The sequence below is a fragment of the Sardina pilchardus genome, chromosome 21 (assembly GCF_963854185.1).
Source record: "Sardina pilchardus chromosome 21, fSarPil1.1, whole genome shotgun sequence".
In the NCBI taxonomy this organism is placed as follows: Eukaryota; Metazoa; Chordata; class Actinopteri; order Clupeiformes; family Clupeidae; genus Sardina; species Sardina pilchardus.
The window spans coordinates 13,919,691-13,932,713 of NC_085014.1; the positions used below are offsets into that span (position 1 = coordinate 13,919,691).

The 13,023-nt window shown below is 43.6% G+C and overlaps 1 protein-coding gene across 1 annotated transcript in view; it reads left to right on the top strand.

The window, feature by feature from the left end:
- The window catches only part of LOC134068550 (insulin-like), an 84,874-nt gene extending 75,622 nt beyond the window's left edge, over positions 1–9,252 (top strand). The window contains exons 3-4 of the mRNA XM_062524234.1: positions 8,388–8,516; positions 9,107–9,252. Of these exons, the coding sequence (XP_062380218.1) occupies positions 8,388–8,516; positions 9,107–9,252 (275 nt within the window). The remainder of the gene's footprint in view (positions 1–8,387; positions 8,517–9,106) is intronic.
- Positions 9,253–13,023: the final 3,771 nt, after the last annotated feature.

The following is a 13,023-nucleotide window of genomic DNA, read 5'->3' on the forward strand; positions in this document are numbered from 1 at the left end:
ACATAAAGAATGATGGGGCGGCAACAATGGGATAGTCTATCCAGTGTTAGTTATAGATCAGTGGGAACGCCCCTCGAGCATTGAGGAGGCATGTTGAGAAGCACCTATTGACCTTGAGTACCTCTGATCATGACGTTTGCTGTTGTAGATCTCTTGCCCTCATGCTGGCTGAATTTGCAGGTAGTGTCCGACCCTGATGCCCTGCCCACTGAAGCTGCCGGATGTGAACTCGCTGTGAGGCCCCTCACAGATGTGTCCAGTCAGGTTGATAGATTTTGTGGCTTGGCGATGGCATTCCGTGATACAAGCGAATGTTTATTTAAGTCAAAGACAAAAGTCTCATCACGAAGACTTCTCACAATGATATGTCAATCAACGACATCTGTTACTGTCAATCTCTTGCCCTCGGGTACTTCACTGGCGCCGTCTGGATGCCAGGTATAGTGTCGCCCTGCCCACTGAAGTTCATAGGCGGGCGGACGTGAACCCGCCGCGAAGCTGGAGACGCTTGATGCGGACCCTGCCATGTCACTGTCTGTCTGGGATGTCAATCACAGAGGGTACAGACGGAGGGGAGGGTTGACTCGGAGGTGACCCACATAAGATACCTATGGTGACGCACACAAAGAGATCACCAGGAATAGACTTCAGATCAGATCACCAGGTTCACCGGCTCCAGTCTGTGAACTCAGACAGCGTGTGTGGTGGTTGCTGGGTTGCACCGCCAAAGGAGCAGACATGGAAATGAAACATGGAACATGGAACAGGAACACCATCAATTAGGATGAGTGATAATCACTGTAGTTGAGAAATGCCATGAACTCCATGTGAAGTAAATGTCACAGATAAGTACTTTCGCCGACTGGGTGTCCTGCATGTCACTCAACCGCGGGCCCCTTCAGAGTAGACTGTCCTTGGCCAATAAAGCGCTGTGCGGACAACAGCTGTTGTCATGGCAGCACGACCATACAGATTCCAATGTTGCTTCTGACTTTGTTAGAACAGGGGTCTCCGACCTTTTTTTCCCCCCCCGAGAGCTACTTTGACAATGAATGGGACCGAGAGCTACTAATGTTCTACATAATAAGCCTACCTTACACTGACAAGATTTGGGAAAGATTCTTGAAAGATTGTAGTCTTTTAACTAATGCCCCTCATTCAGACTTTACTCAACAGACTACAGTCTTTCAAGAATCTTTCCCAAATCTTGTCAGTGTAAGGTAGGCTTTAGTCGTAGTAGCATGTATTTACATGGCTTCCCTCCATCCGAAAGAATTGAATAAGCGTCATGTGCACTACTGGTAGCTCATTAGCATCCTGCTGGAGACCCCTTCATTAGACATTTTAAATCCTATAGGCAGGGAAAGGCTTGAACACATATCTATTCTCCATCTCTTGCCATTCTCATTCACTGTTGACAGTGTAACGGGTGTCCAGTAGAATGTTATTTTGTCATGGCGATATGATTTTGATACTGTTTTATTGTTTTTTTTTATTTTGACATGAGTGCCCTTTGTTTGGGGGGTATATTGAAATAGAATAGAAGAATAGAATATATACTTTTTTGATCCCGTGAGGGAAATTCGTTTCTCTGCATTTAACCCAATTTAACCGAATTAGTGAACACACACAGCACACAGTGAGTTGAATCACACACTAACCCAGAGCAGTGAGCTGCCTGCCCAGCCAGCAGCGCTCGGGGAGCAGTGAGGGGTTAGGTGCCTTGCTCAAGGGCACTTCAGCTGTGGTGGACTGGTCGGGGATCGAACCAGAAACCCTCCGGTTACAAGCCCAAAGCCCTAACCAGTAGGCCACGGCCACGGCTGCCCCAAATATTGTGTCCTGGATGTATGATTTGATCACTCTTGCTGGGTCGTGGTCTGGTAAAACGAATGAACTTGGGGAAAGCTTGAATACATTTCTATTCTCTATCTCTAGCCATTCTCATTCACTATTGACAGTATCATAAGTGTTTAGTGTTTGTTTCAGTAACATTAAGAATACAACTCACAATTCTTCTAATGATTGTGTTTGTTGTTTTTGTTGTTTTTGTTGTTGTTGTTGCTACCAAAGACATACATACCTGTAGCTAGGCCGTAGATATTTCAGGCCCTTAATGATTTCTCCTCGTGCATCTGTTGCTGCTAAGACCTGATCTCTCTCCCACCACCAGACAGCCTGATAGCCAGAGGTGAGGCTTTCTAGCTGGGCAAACAGAGCTGCTGTTGTGTGTGCTTGTGTCAACAGGGTCATTCCTCAGATATGCACACCTGATATCAAAGCGCAGGCGAGATTAGAATCAAAGGCTTGGACGAGCGCTATATCGACCCGCATCTCTAATCCATTTTCATGACTCAAACATGGATCGTTCTCTCTCTCTCCGCGGCGCTCCTTCGTCCTAATGAAGGGAAGGAAAAAGGAGCAGGTGTTCAAGTCGAGCCAGGACTAGCGCTAGTCAGATATGAATGCTGACAGGGGGAGGATAATGGCTGTTTTTTTGTGTGTGTGGATCTGCGAGGAGCGCCGCATGCGATATGAGGGAGAGTTCAAAGAGAAGAGACCGAAGTGTAGAGAGAGAGAGAGAGAGAGAGAGAGAGAGAGAGAGAGAGAGGTGAAGATTGGGGGGAGAGAGAGAGAGAATCTAATGTATTCCTCTTGTGTTCTGCCAGATATCATTACTGCCCTCTCCATGGAATCTCCCCCTGAGGTTGACCCATCTCTGCCTTCACTATAACCCACACACACACACACACACACACACACACACACACACACACAGAGAGAGACACTCAAAATAAACACCACAGACACAAATGCACACACCCACTTGCACATACCCATACACACCACACACCAGACTGGAAATCATGGCAGAGTGAAGAGAGGAAGAGGAGAGGCAGAGAGGATGAAGAACAGAAGGAGGTTGCTGCTCAACTCAGAGAAGGCGAACCGATGGGAAGGTCCTGACCTTCAGTCCATTAGAGGCTCATCACAACCTGGGCGTCTGCCTCCCACTAATACAACCTCACAATGACCTCACTAAACAGACATATCCACCGCTTCCACTGTCACTCCCCGTTAATAATAATAATAATAATAATAATAATAATAATAATAATAATAATAATACAAGTTTTCATTAAAGTCCTCTGTAAATGCTGCCTATTTCTCTCCTAGTGTGGACAGACTCACACGTATGTGCATGTAACATACAGCTGTAGAAACATATGAGCATGTGTGAGTATACAAACATGTCCATGGTTCTCCAACTGACAGTGTGTGTAGCTACAGTATGTGTCAAAGTGTAGGCTATGTGATTACTGTATGTGTATGTGTGTGTGTGTGTGTGTGTGTGCTCCTCTCCGACAGCACGCGTGGGGCGTGCAATGCCCTCACGGGGGTGCTCCACATTTATCGATTGGCCCGCACGCCGGGCCTGGCAGAGAAGATTCGCCCACATCGATTAACCTCCGTCCCTCTTCCTGCTGCCTGCCTCTCTCCCCCTCCAACTCCCCCATGTTCCATCCCCATCCCCCTGCCAACATCGACAGACCTCCCTCCATCCGCTCCAGCCCCAGCACCCCACTCCCATCCGCTCGCTCACTCTGTTTGCTCTCCGCTAATACACCAATCCAGATCCCTGCCCGCCTCCCTCCCTCCCAACTAAGCCCCGCAGTTTACACCGACAGCAAAGAATTATCTCCGCCCCGGCCACAAACAGCCCATGATCGATTGTGTTTCTGGAGCTGTGGCTGAAGTTCAGGATCCCCGTCTGGGCTCTTGGCTGTGGAGTGGGGTTGGGTTGGGGTGGGGTGGGGTGGGGTTGGGTTGGGTTGGATTGCTTCTCTAGCAGCAAGGCTCCGTGCCCCACGATGACGCTAATCTCTGCGGTTTCGAATGATGCTAGTGTTAACACAAAGGGATACTGTACACTGACTGGCACCACAAGGCACATTAAAAATACAGGAGGAGGAGACGCGGGTGGCAGTACGAGGCCGTATGATACCAGCTTGGGTTTCTGCTGTGGCTGGGACAGGGCAAACAGAGCAGCTCAGACAGGAGGAACGGTTAGCACAAGTGATGCTCACAGGCTCAGGTTCACTGATTCAAAAATAACGCATCATCATAATTATCAGTCATTGGCCGGGTTTCCCAGATTCATTAAAGGAATACGCCACCCAAAAATGAAATTAAGCTAGTCTCGGTCACCCCCAGAGTTAGAACAGTGAAAAAAACCCGGTTAAAATCCGTCCGGGCATTCTCCTGCTTTGGGAGCAGCGATGTTAGCTTTAGCTTAGAACAGTTGCTGTAGATGAAGGGTGTCAGTGAGCACGTCCTCCAAAAAAGTGACCGAGACGTCTACATGTTTTTCTAAATATATTTTGGGAGCCGTGTGTTCAAAACGAGTACAAATCATAATGCAAAATCGAACGAGACTATTACCTGGGCAGATCTTTACTTGGAACTATTTTCAGCCTCATCGCCGACGAAGCACCGCTAGCTAGGCGCAAAGTTCTCACGTAGCAGTCTTGTAAACTCCCAACTAGATTCGACTGGAACTTCACAAGTGGTGCTACGTGAGAACTTTGCGCCTAGCTAGCGGTGCTTCGTCGGCGATGAGGCTGAAAATAGTTCCAAGTAAAGATCTGCCCAGGTAATAGTCTCGTTCGATTTTGCATTATGATTTGTACTCGTTTTGAACACACGGCTCCCAAGATATATTTAGAAAAAAATGTAGACGTCTCGGTCACTTTTTTGGAGGACGTGCTCACTGACACCCTTCATCTACAGCAACTGTTCTAAGCTAAAGCTAACATCGCTGCTCCCAAAGCAGGAGAATGCCCGGACGGATTTTAACCGGGTTTTTTTCACTGTTCTAACTCTGGGGGTGACCGAGACTAGCTTAATTTCATTTTTGGGTGGCGTATTCCTTTAAGAAGCTGTTAAGTAGTAAGACCTTCTTAGGAGTGCTCTAAGAACGTTCTAAGAACGCTCCTAAGAAGTTCTTACTACTTAAGAGCTTCTTAACAAATCTGGGTGGCGGGTGTTAACGATGATGTCGAGCAAATGCGCGATGTAGTCGCTATAGCTGTCACGACCAAACGTTAGCGATTGGGTAAAATCAGGCCCAATCGTTTCAAACTTCACGCCTCCTGCCTGAAATCTATTCTGAATGGAGTAGGTCCAGACCCTCTGTACGATATTAGTAACGAGGGTTTTGTATGACCAGGCTAGTTAAGCTCAGTCAAATAATTACATTTATGCAACTCAATATCTCCTAGTGAGCATATAACATAACATACTGTACAAATGAATAGGTTACTTATATGGCTATATTAAAATATGTAGTAAATCCTCAAGATATTCAAGGAATCCGAGGGAAAATATGTCACATTTCATAAATTATTGCCAATGAAGAACGCGTGGTCAAGTAATTGTTTGGAAGATATGTGAAATGCCAGACCTAATTAAAGCAACACCAAAGAGTTTTTTGTACCTTAAAATAATGTTTCCAAAATCATTTCAGTGGTTCATCAATTCGTCACAGGGTGAATGGCAGTTCTGCATTTGCTTCGTGGCACACTAAAATCGGCTATAACCGCACTAAGTTTACCAGATCGGGTATCGGATTAGTAGTTCGATGGAATGAGACACATCTGACTTGCTTTGATCTCGCAATACATCGTATTTTCATAAAATCATGCAACATACTACAGTACCTTATACTCTACCTTATCTGTGGACATTGTTATTTGCTGGATAAACAAATAGTGTGCTTGTGACAGAGGAAAAGTGCTTTAATGTTGCTTTAATACAGAGTAGCAAAGTCATGAAGATTACTAAAAATATGAAAGACTAAACTTAATGCAAAGTATTAATTGTCCTCATGTCAAAAGACAAAATTCAGAATCGACAGGAGCCTCCTTTTCAGTCAGAGCCCGAGTTACACAGATGAAACTCAATTCTCTTGCTTTCCTCTGCTTAGCAGCAGAGACTAATAGGGCAATCACATCCCTTTCAAAGACACATCTCGCTTCTCGTGAAGAAATAATGGCACCCTGCATCTGCCTCATCATTTAAGTCCCTAGAGGCCATCACACCCAATGACAAGTCTCCATTTCCTCACTGTCAAGATGTTCGCACTATTCCGCTACTCTATCGCACAGGTGCAGGTGTGCCTTTCTCTTTCCCTCCCTCTCCCTCATATGCGTGCACACACACACACACACACACTTGTTTTTTCCCCTCTCTTTTTGGGAGGTGGAGGACAGTGATGGGTCCATGGAGAATACGAGTATAGAAGTTTGAGAGAGATGACAAAATAGAAGTCAATTTCACAAGTTAACAGGAGAAACGAAGCCCAAACTTTTTTTCTCAGAAAAAAAAAGAAAAATGGAAAAAGGAAGAAAAAAAAAATGTCAAGTCGCCAAATCTGATATTCACCTTAATAAATAAACAAATAAATAAATAAAAATAATGAATGAATGAAACAGCAGCTGAGACACCCTCTATCTTGTACCGGCTCTGAAGAAGCCATGGCAACAAGTAGAATAGGTCATGACAGAGGTTAGTGCAGAATTAGTGAGTGTCACAGCTTGGACAGGCAGAGCAGGAAACAGGGAACCTGTCACCATTCACTGCCCAGGAAACCCGTGACACAGCAAAACCGACATTACAGAAGGCCTAAGACGCATGTCCAGCTGAACAATGATCCGCCATGTTTACTTCTTCTTACTTTAACCCCAGCTGTCAGACAGGGACATGCCTGCCCTCACAGTTTAGAAGAGGGAAAAAATGCAGACGTTCAAAACCAGACAGCTGGGCATAGCCTAGCCTTCTTAGCCTCCAGGCTCGTCACATCATCAATGAGAAAATATTTATCAGACAAGGAATCAGAAGTGTGTTTTTTTTTTCTTTCCTGTCAACAGTAAAAAGATTTCCCAAGGACAAACCCCAAAGTAAAAAGGAGAAAATATGGCGGTCTAGACATCTGATCACATTCTGATGCTTGTAGCTTTCACTTGCTCTTTAACACAAAAAAAAACCATTCTGCTCACTTCAACTTCTCCTAAGAAAAAGTTGATGTCAAAAAACTCTTAATATGCAAGATGGAAATGGCAACTACACCCTTGTTTTTCTAATCCTGTTGTGACATAATGCACCTTTAAGATCAAACAGAACAAGTTGCAAGGTTCAGCAAGTCACTGTCTTTGTGACTGCCTTAAGATATTGCACCAGGCTTGTAAGTTAGTTCCCAGAATAACCGCTGTATCATATAGCTTTTGCAATTGTGTGCCTTCTTTTTGAAATAGTCATGTGTTGTGCATTTTAAAGTTGGCGTATTACTTAACGGGATGACGAAATCTTGGTAAACAGTAAAATGAAAAGAAGTCAAAAATGTAAGGGAGTAGTCTAGACGGTGTTACCTTCGTGACTTCACGCTTACTCCTCACTTCCTCTCGAGGCTGTGCGTTTTGATGTGTCACCGTTTGAAGTGATCCTTTTGAGCTGCGGATGATGTACCTCTTCAATGTAGCCTTTGCCGAATTCCCCCAAAGAACCACTTTTTAGTTGGGGCCTTTCAAGTTGAACCTTGAACATGTATTTAGAACTCCCCAAATCCTTTTAAGCATGATAACCTCCCCACACCCTTAAATTCCTCTATGAAAACAACCTTTAGTTGGCTGTTTAAGGACAAACACATTCTCCTGACATCCCTTCCCCCTGAACTCTGTTAGTCACTCCATCGTTGCCCGCACTGAAACTTAAACCACTTCCTCCTCCTCCAGGTAAGGAGCCAGTGCCATAACTGTGCTCGATATGCCTCCGGTCTAATTCAAGAAGTGAGATGCTTGTCCTTCAGTGTGATCCATCTGTCGATTTGTCTCTGCTGATAAGTGGATTGTGATGCAGCCCTGACTTCTCCAAGCATGAACTGATCGCACACTGCTCTCTGCGAAGCCTCAATCAGCTTATCACCTCGCAGGCCTGCTTCTTAATACCACTTACCCAGATGAGTGATTATGGAGGTACAAGCTTTACATGGCAACTTAGCTTTTTTCCGCTGATGCGATCAAAGCATGCCTGTACCCAGTGAGTATAAATGAAGACTAGAGTAGACACCCTTCTCATGTCTCAACTTCTTCTACCGGCATCCACAGGTAAGTTGTTTCCAGCAGTTGTGAATCACGGCAATGTTACAGAGTTTGAATCATCTTCTTTGCGAAACTGGATTACAAACTTGATTTGGATTACAAACATTCCGTCATTCTATTCTTCTCCCGTGGCGATTCTTCGGGCATCTTGTTTCTCCAGCAGCGTCGGGATGGCCTATCTATACCCAGCAGCTCCGGTGGTGTTGCTGCTACTCACTTCCTGTTTCCCAGAATGCTCGGCTGCCCCGCCACAATATCTGTGCGGCTCTCACCTGGTGGAGGCTCTGTATCTAGTGTGTGGAGAGAGAGGCTTCTTCTACAGTCCTAACAAGAGCAAGCGGGACCTGCAGACTCTTCTTGGTAAGGCTACAGCTTATTTATTTATTTTTAGTTTTTTAGTAATGCCTGATGAAGACCTTTATCACTCTGAAAACAAATATGTTGTCTATCTGGATGCAGTGATGTGTTAAAACGCAAGTTGTGTTATTTTCAACACATATTGGGTAATAAATTAAAAAAAGGATACAACACAAACTGCATTGTCCCTGTCTGGACACAGAGATGTGTTAAAAACAACACAAAAAGTGGTGTTGCTTTCAACACATTCATGGCTATGAATGAAAGTTTCTGGGAGGTCGAACAGTTTTACCTAAGGCTGCTACAGTACCTCCAAAACGATCTTAGACATCCAGCGCTTTACCCCAGCGGTCATGCATGTTCTAATCATTTTGTGGATATCACTGAGTGGGTATGTTATGTCTGCAACAAGGTTATTGGGGATTACAACTGACAAAATTGAACGAACAGAGATTTGTGTCGCATAAACAAAAACGTTATCAGAAGAGTTTAGTTAAGTTATTTTAGAGTTAAGGTGTTAAAAGTCAAGCAGTTTTAGGGGCACGTAACCATCTGAATTGTGTTTTTTTTTTCTCCCCTCTTTGTCCCCCTAGTTTTCCTCTCCAAGTCGTCAGTCCCGGGGAGACTGAGGATTCCATCAAATAACATCCACGGCGAGTTGAGGAGGAGGAGAGGCATCGTGGAGCAGTGTTGCCACCAGCCGTGTAGCATCTACCACCTTCAGGAGTACTGCAACTGACTCCTGGCACGGCCCACCACAGATGCAGCAGTTCTATCAGAGACAGCGTTCAACCAAAGACTGGCAGCAAAAGGGGCAACTTTCTGGCTCCCTGACTTTATACCTACCACGGAGAGACACTGTGGCTAATCTCTGTAATTGTGTGTGTGTAAACAACAATAAAATATTAATCAATGTGCATCCAAATGGGAATTTGTGTCATTTTCATGGGAAGATTAATTCTGGGCAAGAAGCAAGCTGGGTCCTGTTTTTTTTTTCCCCACTGTGGACCTCTACTGCCCTCTTCTGTTCAAAAATGAAAATCTACAATGGAGTCTAAAGTGTACGTAAGGCTCTTGGCCTTTATTTCCATTTATCTGCATCATTCTTAAGAATATCAGGGTTTAAAGCAGGCTTTACAGGGCTAGAGCAGTCTAAATGAATTGAAGTAAATGAAGTATTGGTTATCTCTGTTATGGTTCATCATCTGTATTTGTCTGGGATATTGTCTGTATATTTCAAGGGTCCATCATCCATTGGATACAGTATACAGATCCATCACTGGTGGAAATCTCTTGAACTTTTATAAAAGCCTTATTATAACTTTACATATTGTGCAGTATCGTCTACATGTGCCTGTTAGCCACTGTGAGTTTACTTCACAAAGCTGTTAGGCAAGTTGTTCTGATATATTCAGAGTGTGGTGGAACTGTTGTAACATCACTTTCCAGTAACACTATTTACATTCATTCATTCATTTAGCAGGCACTACTGTCCAAAGTGACTCTCATATGTCGACTATATTACAAGGGATTACATTATCCCCGGAGCAATTTGGGGTTAAGTGCCTTGCTCAAGGCAACAACTGGGAATTGAACGATTCAGGCTACTGCATGCTAGCCCAGCTCCTTAACCACTACACTACCACCACCCACACCACCAACATCAGGCGACCCGAGTTCAATAAGTCTGAATTGAACTAAAAGTGTCTGCAACATACCAGTTAACTTTTATTTTTCACAATCTGCCAAGGCATTGATTCCACTACTTGTGCAAAGGTTAATCTGGATTTACAAGGGGTTTCATCTTGGGCTTGTTTCATGGTCAATTTCAGTTTATCAGCATAGCATCTAGCCTGGTCCAAGAGCACCAATCAAAGCTGTTTAAAAGGTCCAAAATGCTTGTTTGGTCCCTTTTGTCTCTGAATTAAATCAACACAATTTAAGAATTGTTATTTACCCCCTGGCTTCAGTTTCCAACATATTGAGTACAACAACCTTTGGGAAATGACTAAAGACCAAAAGTAACTTTTTAATTTGTTTAGGGAAGTTTGTTGTCCAAGTTGCTTTTAAACTCAAACATTACTATGGGAAACGCACATGCTGTGGTGTCAGTGACTACGGTTGACTTCAGTCTCATGACGATGAATCTCATCACATGGCATAAGCCACATTCAAATGAGTGGAGTCCTTTTTCTGTAAATTGAAGGATTTATGACGGCTTTATCGATCGGTATAAAGAAGCTTCTCTACAGGTCCTGTGTCTGTCTGCATGTGTCCAATATGCCTGGTGGGACTATCGAGTGGGAAGATATTATATTCTCCTCACAGGTAATACTTTACATGTATATGTAGTGAAAGGGAAACCTGCTTGTTTAAATGGTTTAAATGCCATTTATACATATATTCCCATTTTCTTACCCTGTCTAGTGCCTACTGAGTTCCAGAAAGCCAGATTGGTTTCATTATTGAAATCGTTTGGATAATTAGGATTGCAATGGTATGAGATTTTTGTCGCATGATGACCCATTTCAAAACATCAGTTTCATGGCACGCAGTATTGGTTTAGCATGTCTGCAAGTCAGAAGTTAGCTGAGATGAGTGGAAAATTATTTTCATCGAACATTTTACAGGGTTCGTACACCTTTTTCGCCTTTAGGCCTACTCAAGACTAAACCAGATATGGCTGAAATATGTAGGCTATCATGATCATTTTGCCAACAATGATGTAGAACCATGTTCTTAACATGTTTTGTTTCAACTTAAATCAACATAAAGTTATAATTTTGACTACATGTTTTAATATAGGCCTACTTGATCACATATAGCCTGCCCCCTTACAGTCCTCTAGTCCTGATAGTGAACCATAGGCCTATTGATATTGATGCTGTTTGAAGAGGTTGCTCCAAAGAAAATCAAATTGCACCACTCCCTCCCAAAGTATCATGTCCTACACCCCTCCTCCTAAAATAAATGGCAGGCCCTACTGTTATAAGCTTCATCACTAGTTGTTCAAGTGCATACACTAAATGGAGAGCTATGATTAAAATTCAGACTGTGCCTTTAAATAGGCGACTTTTTTCATCTATCAGCACAATGCGACAGTAAGCCATTTCCACTAAAAAAATCAGCTCAATATTATGTGCAAGACTGGTGTTTACCAAGCATGCCAACGTGTTAATATCTTAGCACTATTGTCATACGTTTTCTCATAGTGAGATGGCTATCCCGAAATATGTTTTGAATGACATGGGGCGCACGGAGGTGAACGGCTGGACAAAACGCGAAATGACAAGGTGTTAAATAAACAATTTAGTAGACCTAAAGTCGACAGGCTGCTTTGTGGTTAAAACGATGAAAACCAGTAGGCTAGTCGGTCACAGCTAACTTCAAGCACAATAGCTTAGACTTACACGCGCATAAATTAAAAGTCAATACAGCATCACGAGATTGCTGCTGTCATTATCGGAAAATCCAGACACGTCAAACTGGACACGAACGCGTGGCAAAGCCAAAACGACTTCATAAATGATGTATCTTTAAATAAATAATTTGACCTTTACCGTTTCATGGCTTCTGCTAAGAAACAAATAGCCTAGTTCACCACACACATCGGACTTGCATCAAACATTCATCACCACACGTCTGCTTTCACTTTCAATGAAGAAGACTAGCGAACGGACATGTTTGCGGAGTGATGAATGAGAAGCACCAAACCCGTCGTCATTGTCAGCGTGCGCCCTAATAGACGGCAAATTAATTTTATTTCCCTTCATTTAATAATTGGTCTATTGAGTCAGACTGCCGAGAAATATGTAGGCCTAGCACTTTCAAGCATTCACAAGCACTTTACCCCAAATCCAAGCATTTTTCAAACCTTGAAAACACCACATTAAAATCCAAGCATTTTCATGGATTTCAAGCACCCGTACGAACCCTGATTTTATGATAAACACCGAAATGTTCACACCGATTTGGTTAGAGATTCAAGTTATTAATGGGATACATTTGATGTGCACTGAAGGGTGAGTTCAATGATAGTGGACAAACAGTGGTTGTCACTTTTTCATACCATGGTAGGCCACAACGTACACGAGTTGTAGCAAGAATACAATTTGAATTTGCTCAGTGAGTCACTGGGAATCAGCAATGATGCTCATTACAGATTGTCCTTGGAGTAGACCTGCGCGAATCACAATGGTGTATCTGATATAGGCGGGCCAGGGATGAGCTACACAGATGACGACAGCGAAACAACGTCGAAGTCCGGAATCAGTCAATAAACCTTGGTCATAGTGCTATCCAATTGCGTGCAGTGACATTTTCAAAAGCATGCTTGGTACCACCCCTCGAGTTGGGCCATTTTCATTATTCATAGCCAGACCCCTAAATCTCTCTAGATGTGGGTCTGAATTTCCAAACTACCACAAAGTCCGCATGCTGTTGCAACCCTTTAGCCAATTTGTTCAAATGCATTTATCAAGGGCACAGAAGAGATGGTCAACGATGTAAG